At 39.4% G+C, this 17,348-nt stretch overlaps 1 protein-coding gene across 3 annotated transcripts in view; it reads right to left on the minus strand.

The window, feature by feature from the left end:
* Positions 1 to 17,348, minus strand: part of usp3 (ubiquitin specific peptidase 3) — a 118,795-nt gene that overhangs the window by 96,181 nt on the left and 5,266 nt on the right. The window contains exons 1-3 of one of the 3 annotated variants that reach the window (XM_063070961.1): positions 8,006 to 8,160; positions 6,777 to 6,837; positions 1,886 to 2,023 (exon numbers count right to left, since the gene is read on the minus strand). In XM_063070961.1, coding sequence (XP_062927031.1) covers positions 1,886 to 2,023; positions 6,777 to 6,802 — 164 coding nt within the window. In that variant the 5' untranslated portion in view covers positions 6,803 to 6,837; positions 8,006 to 8,160. Of the gene's footprint in view, positions 1 to 1,885; positions 2,024 to 6,776; positions 6,838 to 8,005; positions 8,161 to 17,348 lie in introns of those variants that run through there. The other 2 variants (XM_063070960.1, XM_063070962.1) reach the window with 2 other exon arrangements.

The following is a 17,348-nucleotide window of genomic DNA, read 5'->3' on the forward strand; positions in this document are numbered from 1 at the left end:
TGGCTGTGGTTTCATATTTTTCCACTTTTTCCATGAGCTCTGAAGTATGTTCAGTGCCTTTGAGATGGTCTTGTACCTTTCCCCAGATTTGTGCTTCTCTATTATAACTCCCGACTTACCTTGAATGCTGATTTGTATTTATTTTGGTTTGCTCGGTTGAAAATCTACCATACTTTTGGACCCTACAGAGAGGGAGAATTTCTTATGAATTCATTGAAAACAGGCAATCCTCCAATTTTCTACATCAACAAATTGAGTCAAGGTAATATACAGTATTGCATCTGAGGAGAGTTGATGTAGTAATTACAAAGGGGATGAACCCTTTTTCAGCCTCAATTTCAAATTTTGATAAATTGTTGACTGGTTTTTGAATTTTTGATTTAACATTATGCATAATGTTTTATAGATTAGCTCAAAAATCTATAAAAGATGGCGCTCAGTACTCGGTGTCGGACAGCTGATTCGGAGGCTCGAAGTTTTCAGACGACTCAGAGACGGATTGTGGTCGGGCATGGCAGGGAGAGTTCTTCTTCCTTTTTGTCTGCGTGAGATGTGGGACATTTGAGAGACTTTGAACTTTTTATTGTGCTCATGGACGTCTTCATCAAGTTATGGTATTGTTACACTGTTGTAACTATATGTTATAATTATGTGGTTTTGTCAGGTTTTTTCAGTCTTGGTCTGTCCTGTATTTTGTGATATCACACCAGAGGAAATATTGTATCATTTCTTAATGCACGCATTACTAAGTGACAATAAAAGAGGACTGCGTGTCTTCATAATCTAAAAAAAGTCCTACTTCAAAACATTTAAAATTTAGAAAATGAGTAAAATATGGAAATAGTTGTAGGGGCTGAATACTTTTAAGGCACTGTATATCAAGAAGTCACAGAACACCATTAATTTTCCCTTGAAAATACATTTTAAGCATCAACCTTTCTGAGCACTGGCAATGCCCAAATACGATACACAATGCTGACATTATAGGGAACACAGTAGCCAATCCAAGGAGTTTTGGTTAACTAAAAACATGCAATTCAAATAATCAAATTAAAATGCATAATTTAGTTAAGTTGCATTTACAATTTGCATTTATCATAAATGTGCTGTCGATCGATGGGATCAAGATATGTATTCATGCCTAACGTGACCTGCAGTCAAATGCTCAATCCAAAAAAATGGGTTTTAAGTAGGAAAGGCCTTAAGAGGGAATATCTGAAGATTTCTGGATCCTAGATGGCAGAAGGCACAGCATCTAATCATTTAAAGAGGAATGTATGCACATGAGGATGGATACTGAACAGCAGAATGTTCAGGTGAATATTGCAAGGGTGCTGTGTTATGAGGCATTTTAAAGCCTTCTTCACTATTTAGCAAAACATGGAAGGAATTTTTGTTACCTTGTGAAGCTTCATATCAGCTCATGGTTTTGTATTTGTTCTGGGGTTGAAAAATATTGGAATGGTAATAACCAAACCTACAGCCAAGTTTTTCATCATTCTCTGACCAATGTTGTCAACCAACAGTAAAGAAAAGAAATGACTGATTTCTAATGGTTAGGAAACAACTTGAAACTTCCTCGGATTATGATATGATGAAATGTCAAATGACCAAGGTCCATTCATTCCAGTGCAGAGAAACAGTCAGGTTTATGTGCTTTGATATTCAGCCTGTTGAAAGGGCTATCAGTTTCAGTCAAAACACATACAAACCAGTATGTACTTGAATTTGAATTTCCCAAGGAAAATGATATTTAGCTCTGAAGGTCAAACAAAGAAAACCTTTAAATTTGAAATGGTAGGTACATTAAAACTGCATACCAAGCCCTGTGGCTTAAACAATTTATTATCTGCATTAAAAGATTTAGTATCCAAGCTTCACATACCAGTAGGTGCTGTAACTGCTGCAATCCATACATACTGCATGCTGCAACTTCTCTTTTTCATGCTTTTCTGATTTTTTGACATTGTTGGAATGAATCTGGGAATCTTCATAGTGTTTCTTGGCATGTCCATTCACATATCTGCAAATAAAAATGCAAAGGCCTTTGGTTTTAAAATATTCACCATACTAAGGTCTGAACTTTAAAAAACGTTGACTTAAACACAAGAAGGAACTCATGGAGAGGAAAAGGTTGATGTTTTGAACCAAGGCCCTTCATCAGGACTGGAACAGAAGGCAGCAGAAGTCAAAATAAGGTAGTGTGGGGAGGTGAAGGAGTACCAGCTGGTAGGTGATAGGTGAAACCAGGTGAAGGGGAAGGTGAGTGGCTGGTGGACAGAGGAACTAAACAAACTTTTTTTTTAACAGAACAAGCAATAACTTAAAACATATGTCCCTGTATACAGTGAAAGGACTAGAAGGAAAATCAGGAAAACCCACAGAAGAGTGTGATCTGGAATTCATCATGTAAAGGATGCCAGAGGCAACTTTCAACATGTTATAAAAGTTGCTTGGATAAGCAACTCAATAGCCATAAACTACAAACTAAGCTGGAAGTGTAGGGTAATGCAATAATTCCATTTTTGACTAACAAGACAAATGGTCTCCTCCTACGCTACTAATTTATGCGACCATATGCGCAAATTCAATTAAAGCAAGGAGATTTTACATAAATATGCACTGAATTTTAGAAAATTCCAGAATATTTTTCATACCTCGAACATTCAATCTTCGTTCAACACTCTGACAGTCAGTGCATAAGGGTCTGTGCATATTTACTTGCTGATAGCTTTCAAGCAATGCCAGGTGACAGACAGCTAAGGATCCAACGGTGGCAATAAGGGCTTCCGAGAGCAAATGCAATTTGAATAACAAACAAAAACTAAATTGGCATGCCATCTCAGTGTTGATGCATTGCTGAAAGGTCAGAGGTGCCACCTGAGTTAAGGAATTACAGGTTTTTGCGCTTAATCATCTGATACAATATCGCATGGCACAATTTAGAAGCCAACAGTAGCTTTATCTGTAATGTCCTGATCAAACAGGTTTAATACCTCAAAGAACCCCACTAAATACAAATCCTGCAATAACTGCAGGGACACAATACTACAGATGCTGGAATCTAGAACAAGCAATCTGCTAGAGGAACTCAGCTGGTTGGGAAGTAAATATGGAATGAAAGGAACTGTCAGTGTTTTGGTCTGAAGCACTGACAATTACTTTCCTCCACAGGTGCTGCTCGAGTCTGAGCAATTTCCTCCAGCAAATTTTTTGCCATTCCTGGTAACTGTCAACTTCCTAGTGCACTGGGTAACATTTAACCCTCAGCTAATACTGAGATGAAGCATGACTAGATTCATTGGAACAATTAACAAATGAGGCATCAAGAAAACATTTGAAGATGGATTCAAGATCACCAAGATACCACACTGCAGGATAATGCAGCAAAAAGTACAAAAACAATGAAGTTTGATGAGAGACGAAGGAAATTAATAAACTGTGTATTTTGCTGCAATGCAATATCTATGTTTTGGTAAGATCACCAGAAAAAAAAACAAAGTGGATTCCAGTAAATTAGTTCATCAGTTAACCGTGGCAGCCACTAATTTGGGACTACTCTTAAAGAATAAAAACTAATCAAGAAAATAGCAGGAATTCCCTTTTTTTGGGACACTATGTCACTTAATTGGGACAGGAAACTGTTGGCAAACAGTTTCTAACTAGCATCAGTCATGTGAACTTGTGTGGCCATTAGACACTACACCATGCTTAGAGTGAACTGTTTTTAAATAGTGTCAATTGCACGTGTTTCTGTTCAAAAAGCAGTAACACATCTCACTGATAGTTGGTGAGAAATAAACAGCAAGACGATTTAGAACTGTTTTGCTCACTGCAGATTCAAACATTCAGACTTGGAAAATGCCAGAAACGACAGAAGTGAAAATGAAACTACTTCACTACTTCAACGAGTTAGGAACTACGAAAAAAACTTGAAGGCATCAAGAATCACCTTGAATATTAACCTTTCGTCCCCACTGGACAGTCAACTCTCACCTGTGGCTCTAAGCAGTTATTTGCATGTGACAGAAGTCACACCCCATGACACTGCTTTGACAGGCACGCTAAACCAGGTGAAGGCAGCCGACGGGTCTCATACCCCAGTGAGGTAGGGACACGTCTGTCCTAGCATGCAAAGTCAAATCTGGTGGACTAGGCAGATAAGATCTACAGTGAGATCCAAGAGCTAGGAAGGCTGCTCTGTAACACTGCATGGAGAACTCAGGGCATAACAAGACAGTAGAAGCCATGGTCATCCACTGGAACCAGGGAAGACACACCACTGGACACTGGACCTCCAAGGTCAAGAAAGTGGAAGTGCCCCAATGCAATGGCTTTACCACTTTAAGAACTCTCCCACTCAGGTTTCGTGTCATCAAATATAATGGACAACCATCATATTGGTAGTGTTCTAATGAATATGTATTCATTTAAATACGCAATTTGTTACTCAGTTAAATGCAAGTTTATCTCTTTTGTACCTTCCTAATTATTCCAATGATACTTTGGCTAATTGGGGCAGCTGCTTAATTGGGCCAAAATATACTAGTCCCAATTAAACAGAATCCACTGTTGTGTGTATATACAAACACATATACATGTACATCTCAGCTGATTTAGCCTACCACCTGAACATACCATCATGTATTTATAAAATCACAGTACAAACTGCCTTACTATCCCTGCTGGGCAGCATCATGGAGGACAGGTGGCAGAACAGAGCAATGTTATTTTTAAACAATTCATTTCAAACTAGGAAATAACTAATCCTCTCAATGGTCCAAGTATGGGCGTAATCAGAATATTACTTTTACATGTGAAAAACAGAATTCCTATCTAAAAAACATAACTTACAAACTTATAAGCTAAACATTTCAAAATTGAAAAGTTAGCTTATGACAAGTAGAGACAACTTATTGGGAAAACTCAAGGGTGGATATATGAATAGCATAAACAGACTTTCCTTCAATATTCTGGTAAAATAGTTGGAAGCAAATTGGATTTAAGAAAAATCAGTTCAATGGGTAAAAGCAAAGTGCAAGGTCCCATGCACCAGGACTTTATAGGTGCAGCGTTAGGCTGCTTGTTTTGTATAGTATAGGTCGACAAGTTTTATATACACTTAGAGAGTGTGACTAAGTATTTTGATGATCAGGTAGTTTTCAGATAATACAAACATGGCAGATTGCTTGATATTTTGGAAGTTGTATGCTCCAGGAAGTCAATGACCTAATCTGTTTTTGTGACGTCATTACAATTAGCTGGGTGTTAAATATACTGTGGCTTTGATTTTATGCAAAGTTTATACCATCCCCACTGCAAACCCAGAAACTGGGCAGAATGTAACCAAAAATATATCATGCTGAATATATACATGAATAGACAGATGACTTAAAACTGTATCTTTATGGTTGCAAATGTAAAACATTTAAGTAATAGATCAGCTGTGGTTAAAAACAAAAATGAAGAACATGGATTTACTGCACTATACAAGTTTGAAATAACTTCATAGAAAACCCCGGGGGATAATCTTTGAAGGGATGCAGGCTGAAAACTTGCAGAATTTAACAATTACATTCAACAGCAAGTTAGACAATGAGATTCAGAGGTTCAAGTGACACTGGGTTAAACCTCATCTTAACAATAGAGGTAAATTGTCTCAAATGATATGAGGAAATAAATTTAGGGCAGCTGGTCCAGTGATATTGAAAAAAATACAAGGTGGTTGTGGTTAAGAAGTGCCTCTGCAATCGTTGAAAGAACTAGAAACAAGAACAGAAATGGATAAAAATTATGACCCTTTGACCCCAGCATCTGCAGATTATTTTGTGTTTACGATTCGCTACTCTGCTGCGAAGTCTCTTCGTGGTATGCCTACCCTGAAGTTTAAATCTTCTTTTCGACGGTAGTTCAGTGAGACCCTCTCTCACTGCTCCCCCTGTGATCTCCGCCTCTCTCCGACCAGATCCTCGCCCAGACCTGCTACCGCAGCCACGTCTCCTTCCTGGGAACGCGTCTTTCCCCTTACTGGTTTTTCACTTGGAACCTACCAGCCTTCTCCTTCCCACCCTCCCCCCACCTTCTTTATAGGGCCTCTGCCCCTTCCCCCTACAGTCCTGACGAAGGGTTCCGGCCCGAAACGTCGGCTCATCGTTTCCCCGGATGCTGCCCGAGCTGCTGAGTTCCTCCAGCGTGTTGTGACTGTTGCTTTGACCCCAGCATCTGCAGATTATTTTGTAATAAAAATTATTAATTTTACGCTGATATTTCCAAGTGAGTTTTGCCCATATAGATAATGCTGTGTACCAGGATTTCAATCACACGGATCATATAAACATTAAAAAGTCTACAAAAAAAGATAATAAATCATTTTTGCCAGAAATTACTTTCCACTCTCAAATCCTGTGCTTGGCCTGAAATAGAAATTCAAATCTTAAAAGACAGTACTTGGAATGACAAAATTGCTTCACTGCTCTATATATCTAGTCAGCTCAACCTACAATAAACTAAACAGAAGTTTCATTTTCCATATTTCTAGGTGATACAACATTAAACTAACGACAGATTTGAAAGGCAAGCAATATTTCAAATGTAGCTATAGAACTTTAACTGCAAGTTAAAATCATGCTGTGATTACAATCTGGTACCAAGGACAACTCTCTGTACTCCAACTGAGGGATAAACAAGCCTATCAGCTTTTACAAACAATATCACCAAGCAAAAAAAAAATTGGATTCCATCTTAAGGACAGTATGCAACTCAAAATTTAATCATACCTTCCGCAATGCACACTCGAACACATCAGACAGACCCAAGGACTTTTATTGGAGCGACAAACTGCAAAAGAATAGAGCAAATCGTCTTACTTTCAGAAATGTCATTAAATAATTTTCACAATGTGGAATCTCCACAGTATTACAAAATCAACATATTTTAAATAGATGTAAATATTAAGTAATCCCTCTGCCACATTCAAGCTGCAGTACTCTACAATTGTAATTCAGAGAACAAACATCTTAAGGATGCATTGAAAGATTTTGCTAAAATACCAAATCACTAAACTTCACAATGTCTTGACTATGCCAGTGACTAAATGTCTTGCAGACCGTAACCCCCATTTTACAAGATCTTCACTACTGGCAACCAGCGATAGCCTTGGAGATCTGTCGATTACTTCTTATGGAAAAACAACTTTATATAACTCCTTCAACATACAAAAGCATCTCAACAGTGAAATACAAAAAAAAATTACTCTTCCACAAAATACATTTTTCTCAAGCTTATAAAATGAAGCCTGTTCGGTTCCACTCTTATGAAATTAAAAGTTTAAGATTCCAGCCACTAGACTGAAGTATGCTCAATTTCAAATGTAGTAGTATACACAATTATGTTTAACAAATAAAGAAACTCTGTATTTTTATGCCATAGAACCTCCTGCTGTTACACCCAAATATCTGTGGTGAAACAAATTATTAGCTTCAATGAACATAGGTGCTGGAATGAAATTAGAAAATAAAAATCACTTCCTTGCTAAATTCCCAAAGTTTCAAGTTGTTTTACAGGAAGAAAGGAACTCAAAGTACTTTACTGCAACGATTAGAAGACACTGGCAAAAACAAAAATTCTCAGTCTTAGGGGATTTCTCCCAGAGTTTTCACTCACTTGTAATGGGATCTCACATAAAATTACTGCTGCATTATAAGTTCTCAAAATTCTTCACTGGATAGCAGATACTAGTTATTACGAAACTCATTGTCATTCATCATTCAGATTTTCACCACTGTATAATGATTAGGTGCTGGAAAAAGTACTTTCTTTCTACTAGCAAGGCCTAGAAGCTAGATATGCAGTGTTAATGTTACAGTCAGATCTGCAAATACTACAGAACATTAAAATATACCTCCATGAATTCTGGACTTTCACTATGTGACCTACTAACCTATTTAGAAGACTAAACAAAATATATACAAGGTTAAAAAAAAACACATTTAAATCAGTCTTTCACCTGATAAAGGATCTTCTTGCACCACTGACTGCTTGCCCCCTCCCCTTCCTATTCCTGTTCTACGCTTCCTTAAAATTTATTACATTTCTAACTTGGAAAAGAAAAACAAAACATCAGAAAATCAGTGTCAAGGAGGCAAGAGAGTCATCAGTACTAGTCTCAACCAAAAACATTCTGTAGTTCCAGAATCTAGGATCTGTAGTTACTTCTGTGTACATTTCTAACTTATCAAGCTCCGATGAGAGGTCATCAACCTTGAACGTCAACTTTTTTTTAAAACTAATGCTGACCTAGAGGATCTTTAAAAATTAACAAATAGCATAGTTTTCAGGGAACAACATGTACAGGTAATTAATGCTTCAGTGGTTCTACTGTATAATAGATAAACTTTTAGCAGCAAGCCCTTAGGTGACGATTAAGTATTGAGGTGTAATGGCCATTAATTATTTATCAGCAACTTTTTAAACTCCAAATGAATCAGACTATTTGACCAACTCACATTTTCAACTAACCAGTTTAAAATTGAATTCTGGATGGCAGAAGTTCGTTCCATGGAACAAAAGATGAATGGAATAAGTGAATAAATAAGTTCAAGCAGCCCCTGAACTTCAGCTCAAATTCAAACCAACTAGTGAAAGCTAATCTTATTTCAATCACTAGGATAACAAATTTTCACAAATGCATGTTTCAGATTTTAAACTAAGCAATGCCCAGTAACTGTCTTGCTTTAAATCTTTATACACAGTCAAATCAACATCATGAATTTTAATTCAGTTGTTAGTTACAGAAATATGATGAACTATTTGGGATTCCACTGTGCCCATGTCAACTGCAACTTCAAAAATTAATTTGCACATACAATTGTAACAGTTGGTACATTAGAACAGGTCTAGTTTCCTAACTCCATGTGCAACACAACTGCAACTTTTGGCAAAATTAGTTTTCATAACAGGATTACAACCATCCATTTCCGTTGATTTTTCCAGTTTTATTTCCACATGGCCCTCATATCAGACATAGCTAATCAGATGTAAAGCAAACTTCCTGAAATCTATTCCCATTTGCCTCATTTAAAAATGACAAATCTCACCAACTTGACAATTAACTCATACGTTGCATTAAAACCCTCTGGAACCATAATTTATTCAGAACCCACAGAAAAAAAAAACACCTCAAAACAATTTCATTCAGTCAGAACATTATAGCACAAAAACAGGCACTTCAGGCCAACAAGTCTGACCCAGACTATTAATCGCCTAGTCCCACTGATCTGCACCTGAACCATAGCACTCTGTACTCATCCCATCGGTAATCCAAATTTCTCTTAAATGCCGTCATCGAACCCTCATCCACCACTTCCACTGGAAGCTCATCCAATAATCACCACCCTGAGTGAAGAAATTCCCCCTCTTGTTCCCCTTAAACATTTTGCCCTTGACCTCCAGTTGTAGTCTCACCCAACTACAGTGGGGGAAAAAAACAGCCTGCTTACATTTACCCAATCTATACTCAATCTTGTACACTTTCATCAATCTCCCCTCATTCTTCTAAAGTCCTAACTTGTTCAACCTTTCCCTATAACTCAGGTCCTCAAGCCCCAGCAACACTTTGTAACTTTTCGCTGCAATCTTTCAACGTTATTGACATCTTAGGCAACCAAAACTACACACGATACTCCAAATCAGGCTCACCAACATCTTGTACAACTTCAACATCCCAACTGCTTGTACTCAATACTTTGATTTGTCAAGGAAAATGTGCCAAAAGCTTCCTTTATGACCACATCTACCAGTGATGTCACTTGCAAGGAATTATGGATCTGTACTCCCAAGATCCCTCCACTCCACCACACTCCTCAGTGCCCTACAGCTCACTGTGCCAAGTCTTATGCAGGGTTTTCCACCTCACACTCGTTTACACTAAATTTCATGTGTCATTTTTCAGCACATTTTTCTAGCTGGTCAAGAACCCACTTCAAGCTTTGATTGTCTTCCTTGCCGTCCACTACTCTCCCATTCATGGTGTCACGTGCAAATTTGCTGATCCGGTTTACCACAATATCATTCAGATCATTGATATAGATGACAAAATAATGGCCTGAGTACAATGCCCTGCAACACACCACTCGTCACAGGTTTCCAGTCAGAGAAGAAACCTTCTATTTCTACTTTCTGGCTTCTCCTGTGAAGCCAATGTCTAATCCAATTTAGTACCTCATCTTGAATGCCAAGAGACTGAATCTTATTGACCAACCTCCCACGCGGGACCTTGTCAAAGGCCTCGTTACAGGCCATGGCGACAACATCCACTGGCTTCACTTCACCTTTCCTGATAACTTCTTTGAAAAACTCCAAGATTGGTTAGATACCATCTACCACGCACCAAACCACAGTGACTATTCCCAATCCCAATATATTCAGCCCCTTAGAACACATTCCAATAACTTTCCACCACTACTCATGTCAGGCTCACTGGTTTATAATTTCCTGGCTTATTCTGATAGCCTTTCTTAAATGGAACAACATTAGTTACTCTCCAACACCTCACTTATGGCTAAGTTTTAAATACCTCTGCAAGGACCCCTGCACTTTCTGCACGAGCCTCCCACAGGGTCCCAGGGGACAACCTGTCAGGCCCTGGGATCTATCCACCCCAATTTACCTCAAGACAGCAAACACCTCCTACTTTAATCTGTATATTGTCCATGAACTCACTGCTACTTTGCCTCACTTCAATAGATTGTGTCTGTCTCCCAATAGGATACAGATGCAAAAATCCATTTAAGATCTCCCCACCTCTTGCGGCCCACTCTGATCTTCCAGAGGACCAATTCTGTCCCTCGCTATCCATTTGCTCTTAACATATCTGTAGAAGCCCTTGAGATTCTCCTTCACCTTGTCCGCCATAGGAACTTTTTTTGCTTTCTGTAGGTCTTCCTGATTTTCTTCTTAAGTGTTCTCTTGAATTTATTATATTCAAGTACTTCATTAGCTTCTTGCTGCCTATACCTCCTATGCACCTCCTTTTTCTTAACCAGGGACTCAATATCTCAAAAATCCAAGGTTCCCTAAACCTGTTACCCTTACCTTTTATTCTGACAGGGTCATACATACTCTGTACTCTCCAAATTTCATTTTTGGATGCCTTCCACTTACCAAGTGCAACTTTGCCAGAAAGCAACCTGTCCTAATCCACAGATCCTTTCTGACTCTTCTTGAAACTAATGTCATTATGATCACTGGATGCAAAGTATTCCCCTACACAAATTTCTGTCACCTGTCCTACCTCGTTCCTTAAGAGTTTAGTATCACACTCTCTCTACTTCGAACCTCTATGCATTGAGAAAACTTTCCTGAAACTTTAACAAAGTCTAACCCATCTAGCCCTGATCCCGAGTCAATATGCGGAAAGTTAAAATTACCCTCTATCATAGCTTTATGCTTGTTGCTTCAGTCTGTAACCTCTATAAAAATTATTCATTTCCTCTTGATCTCCCTAAAAATTATCTAATTCCTGCAGATTATTGGGCGGTCTATAATAATCTCATTAATGTGGTCGTACCTTTCTTATTCCTCAGTTCCACCCATATAGCCTCAGTAGACAAGTTCTCTAGTCTGTCCTATCTAAAGAATTCCATTACATTTTCTGACTAGTAATGCCACCCCTCTCCCTTCAATCGCTCTCAACCTAACACGTTGAAAACAACATAACCCTGGAACATTGTGCTGCCAGTCCTGCCCCTCTTGCAACTAAGTCTCACTAATGGCTACAATGCATTCATTCTATGCGCTGATCCATGCCCCGAGTTCATCTGGCTTTCTATAAGACAGAAGCAGAATTAAGCCATTTGGCCCATTGAGTCAGTTCCACCACTTTATCATGGCTGATCCTTTCTTTCCCCTTCTCAGCCCACTCCTGGCCTTCTTCCCATAATCTTTGATGTCGTGGTGAGAAAACCCAAAAGTCTGAGATACAAAGCGACTTGGGAGTCCTTGTGCAGAACATCCAAAAGGTTAACTTGCAGATTGAGTCGGTGGTGAAAAATGTAAATGCTATGTTAGCATTCATTTCAATAGGTCAAGGATATAAGAGCAGGGATGTGATGCTGAGGCTTTATACAGCACTCACCTTGAGTATTGTGAAGTTTTGCCAGCACATCGAAGTATTGGAGAGGGTTCAGAGGAGGTTCACAAGAATGATTCCAGGAATGAAAGGGTTATCATAGGAGGAACATTTGATGGCTTTGGACCTGCACTCACTGGAATTCAGAAGGATGAAGGGGGAATCTCATTGTCTAGGCCTTTCAACATTCAAAAGGTTTCAGAGTAGATGTGGAAAGGATGTTTTCCCATGGTGGGGGGAGTCTAGGACAAGAGGGCACTGCCTCAGAATAGATGGGTGTCCATTTAAAACAGATGTGGAGAAATTTCTTTAGGCAAAGGGTGGTGAATTTGTTACCACAGGCAGCTGTGGAGGCCAGGTTGCTGGGTGCATTTAAGGCAGAGATTCATAGGTTCTTGATTCCTCCATTACTTGCACTGAAGCATACACAAACCAGAACTTCAGCACCATCATGCTCCATGTTTTGATTCCTGACGTTGTATGTAGATTTAAGAACAGTTTTACCCACAATCACTCCATTATCTGTCTGGCTCTTTGGTTCCCAGCCCATGCAACTCCCCTACCCCCACTCTATGCAGCACTAGCAAATCTTTCAACAAGGATATTAGCCCCCATCCAATTCAGGTGCAAACCATCCCTTCTGTATAGGTCCCACCTCCCCTGGAAGAGAGCCCAAAGACCAATGATTATGAAGCCCTCCCTCCAGCATTACCTCCACAGCCGCATGCTAAATTGTATGATCTGCCTATTTCTAGCCTTACTAGCATGTGGCATGGGTAGCAATCCTAAGATCAAAACCCTGGAAATCTTGTCCTTCAACTTAACACCGAACTCCATGAACTCACTTTGCAGGACCTCGTCACCCTTCTTACCCATGTCGTTGGTACCAAGGTGGACCACAACCTCTGGTTGTTCACCCTCCCACTTAAGAATGCTGTGGACTCAATCTGAGATGTCACTGACTCTTGCACCTGGGAGGCAACATACCATCCAAAAATCTTGTTCTCACCTATGTCTTCCCCTAAGCAATGAATCCCCTATACTCCTGATCACCTCTTCTCCCCTCCTTCCCTTCAGAGTTAGAGGTAGACTCAGTGCCAGACCTGAATCTGCCTCTGCCTCTATGGTTCAGAAGGGAAGTGGGGGTGGGGGAGGGAGAGGGAAGAACAGACAGCTGTGGCATTGCTTTGCCAAGTCACCCCCCTCCCACACCCAGCAGTATCCAAAGCAGTATAGCTGTTATGCAGGAGTACACTGCACTGGCTGCTTACCCCTTTACCTCCTCCTGATGGTCACCCAACAACCTGTTTCGTGCACATTGGGCGTAATAACCTCCCTCTATGGCTTGTCGGAAAAACCTTCAGCCTCCCAAATGATCTGGAGATCATCCAGTTCCAATTCCTTAACATGGCAGCTGAGTGCACTTCTTATAGGTGTAGTCTTCAGGGACACTGAAGGTCTCCTTGCCTTCCCATATCCTGCAGAGAAGCATTCCACTATTCTGCCTGGCATCCCCACTGCTCTAAATGTACAATAAGAAAGAAAAATTAAATGATCTACCTACAACCTTCGCCTCTATGAGCCAAAGTCTGAAGTCCCCACTCAAACACTGGCTTGCTCTCGTAATAACCTCACTACTTAAACTTCACTTTTAACTGGCCCTTATCAAGTGCCTATTTATGCACAAACATCTCCTCAAGAACTGTAGCATGCAGAAAAAGTAACATTTAGTAATATAAATGACTAGACAAAAATGAAAAATGTGGAGGGAAAGGACTGTTTAGCTACAAAAACAATGTAATTGCCAATTTAACTCTAATTTCATCTGTAGGATTCAGGAGAGGTTCTTTTTGAAAATAGGCAGAGTTCCACGCCCTTCCTCAGACATAAACAAAAGCTACAAGACAGGATTGCCACAACAATATTATTCTAAAAAATACTGAAATAAATATTTGAAAAATAAAACTTGCAAAAAGCACTTCCTCCCTTTCCTATGTTGTTTTCTGGTATTAAATTCACCAGACTTCCAATTTTTGATGCCCAATTAATTCCTCAAATTGCTTGATGAACATCTGCAAAAGAAAACCCACAGTTTATATCGCAATTTAATTCCACCAATTCTATCACTGAGGGCCTGCAGTGAATTAAAAGAGGAACACTCCTAACCAGATCTCACACTTTGCACTTCCTCTTGCAAAACCCACCACCAGCAGGAAACAAGCCTCCAAAATAGAGCAAATGATTGCTTCATCCTTTGCAAAACTATTGTTGAAAAGTTGTATTTCCACTCGCAGCATTCTCTATTAAAGCCATTATGCAATGCACATGATACACAATTTTATTATTGTACATTTACAAAATGGTTTGTGAACACCCTTTTGCTAGTTCAGTGCGTAAAATTTTTCAGTAACTTTATGTATTAAAACAACTATTCACCATAGGCAGATTACAGATAACCAAATGCTTCAACTACAAAAAAAAACTTAAATCTTTGAAAATACATAGATGTATTTCACACTTGGGTCCATATTTATAATAACCTTTGATTTTCATTTCAAAACAGTCGCACTGTTACTACCACATGATGTATTTCTAACACCAAGATTAATCTACTCACATTGTAATATTAATTTTATTTACATAATTTGCAAACTATTGGCAAGACAAACATTTATAGCCATTCCCAAATGCCCTTCAGTAGATGGCATTCAATACATTCCATATGAAGCTATCCACACCCAACTGAGCAAGACCACAAAATATGGGACAAAATTAGGCCATTTGATCATGGTCAATTTATTTTCCCTCTCAACCCTATTCTCCTAACTTCTTCCGGTAAGCTTCAACACCCTCACTAATCACAAACCCAACAACCTTCACTTTAAATTTAACCAGTGACTTGACCGCCACAGCTGTCTGTGGCAATGTATTCCACAACTTCAGTACCCTCATCTCTGTTCTACACAGACATCCTAACCTCAAGCTGTGTCCTTGATTCTTCCACTACTGGAAGCATCCTCTCCACATCCACTATTTAGGCCTTTCAATATTCAATAGGTTTCAATGAGATCCACCATCACCTCACGCCCCCCGCACCAAATTCTTCTAAACTCCAACAAGTTCAGGGCCATTAAATGCTCCTTATACTCTTCCATTTCTGGGATCATCCTCGCAAACCTCCTTGGGACTCCCTCCAACGTCAGCACATCCTTTCTTCGATATGTGGCCCAAAACTGCCCCCCTATACTCCAAATACAGTCTGACCAATGCCTTACAAAGCCCGTATTAGATCTTGATGTCATATCTAGCCCTATTGAAATGAATGCTAATACTGTATTTGCCTTTCTTACTACCAACTCAACCTGCAAGTTAACCTTTAGGGATCCTGCACCAGGACTCCCAAAGTCCCCTTGTACTTTGATTTTTGAGTTTTCACCCTTTTTCCAAAGTGCATGACTTACCTACACTTAATTCTAACTATAACTTCTATATCCATTCTTCCAACCTGTCTAGATCCTTCTGTAGACTCCCCGCCTCAACACTATGCCTCCACCTATCTTTGTATCGGCTGAAAATTTGGCTGTACTGCTATCAATTCCAAATCCAGATCATTAACATAAAACACAAAGTAGTGAACCCAACACTGATTTCTGAGTAACACTAGTCACCGCAGGCAAACAGAAAAGGCCTTCTTTATTCCGCTATTTGCCTTCTGCCTGTCAGCCTATTTTCTAGTCATGCTAGTATCTTTCCTTTAATACCACAGGCTCTTATCTTGTTCAGCAGCCTTATGTGCAGCACCTTGTCAAAGGCCTTCTAAAGATCTAAGTAAACAACATGCACTGATTTGCCTTTGTTGTCCCTGCCTGCTATTTCCTCAAATATGTGGGAGATACTGGGGCTTTAAATCTTTTACATGTGACAATGAAGGCATGACACTGTTTCCAAGTTCCAACCTATCATTTCAGTATTATGCTTGATTTGGGAGGAACTTGGCAATAGTGGCGTAACTAAGCACCTGCAGCCCTTGTCTTTCTAGATAGCAGAAATTGCAGGTTTGCAAGGACCCATCAAAAAGATTTGGATCTTAGTTTATATGGGAGGGAATAAGTACCAAAGTAGGCAATTTAATCCACATTAATGCTTAGGCATGTGGGGAGCATGGGCTTGCATAACATGCAAGAAAAATACCATCTGCTCTATAGAGTTACATCTTAAGTTCTGATACTAAAAAAGTCAAGGGCCTGAAACATTAAGCCTGTGCCCTTCCCCATAAACCCTGCCTGACGTACAGCACTTTCTGGTTTTAAGATTTCCAAGTTCTGCACCGTTTGGCTTTTAGATAAACAATATCACCAACAGCTTAGGAATCAGTTTGCCATTACCGTAAATACAAATTATTCACAAGAACAAAGAATCACAATTGCAATGTTGCTCGTTCTGCAACATCTAGCCGCTACTACAACAAGCCCAGCATTCCTTCTGCCATCAAGATTTCTGAGCAGTCCATGAACCCTGAACACCATCTTGTTTTGCACTTTTTTGCAATTCATAGTATTTTTTTAAAAATGTCTATTTGCACTGACTGGCGGTCACAAAACAACTAATTTCACATATACAATTCAATGATAATAAACCTGATTTCAATTCACCCAGATTGCCTGCCTGCCCATCCAATTTCATATCCCATGAACCAAACCAATCACTTTCCAGGAATGGAGCAATGAACTGCAGTGCACCAAGGGGCTCGTATTGAAACATTTTACTTGATAAGGTAAAACATTTACAGGCATGATTTAATGGTTGTATTATTTCAAATTCTAAGTACCATACAAATCAATTTGTTACTTGACTGAAATGGGCCTACTTTGTAAACTGCTACAGAAGAACTCTTGGCTACAAGAGACTGAAGATGCTGGAAAGCTGGGGAATACACAAAGGGATCCAGTGTGGCTCTATTGGTAAGAGATTGAATTGCATCTTTAGAAAGAGGTAATATAAGGTCAGAGAATGCTGAATCTTTGTGGGTGGAGTTAAGAAACTGCAAGGGTAAAAAGACCATTATGGGAATCATATATAGGCCTCCAAATAGTAACCAAGATGTGGGGTTGAGATTGCAAAGGGAGCTGGAAAGGTCATGTAATAAGAGCAATGTCACAGTTGTAATGGGGGACCTCAATATGCAAGGGGATTGGGAAAATCAGGTTGGTGTCAGATCGTT

The sequence above is a fragment of the Mobula hypostoma genome, chromosome 18 (genome assembly GCF_963921235.1).
Source record: "Mobula hypostoma chromosome 18, sMobHyp1.1, whole genome shotgun sequence".
NCBI classification, from domain to species: domain Eukaryota; kingdom Metazoa; phylum Chordata; class Chondrichthyes; order Myliobatiformes; family Myliobatidae; genus Mobula; species Mobula hypostoma.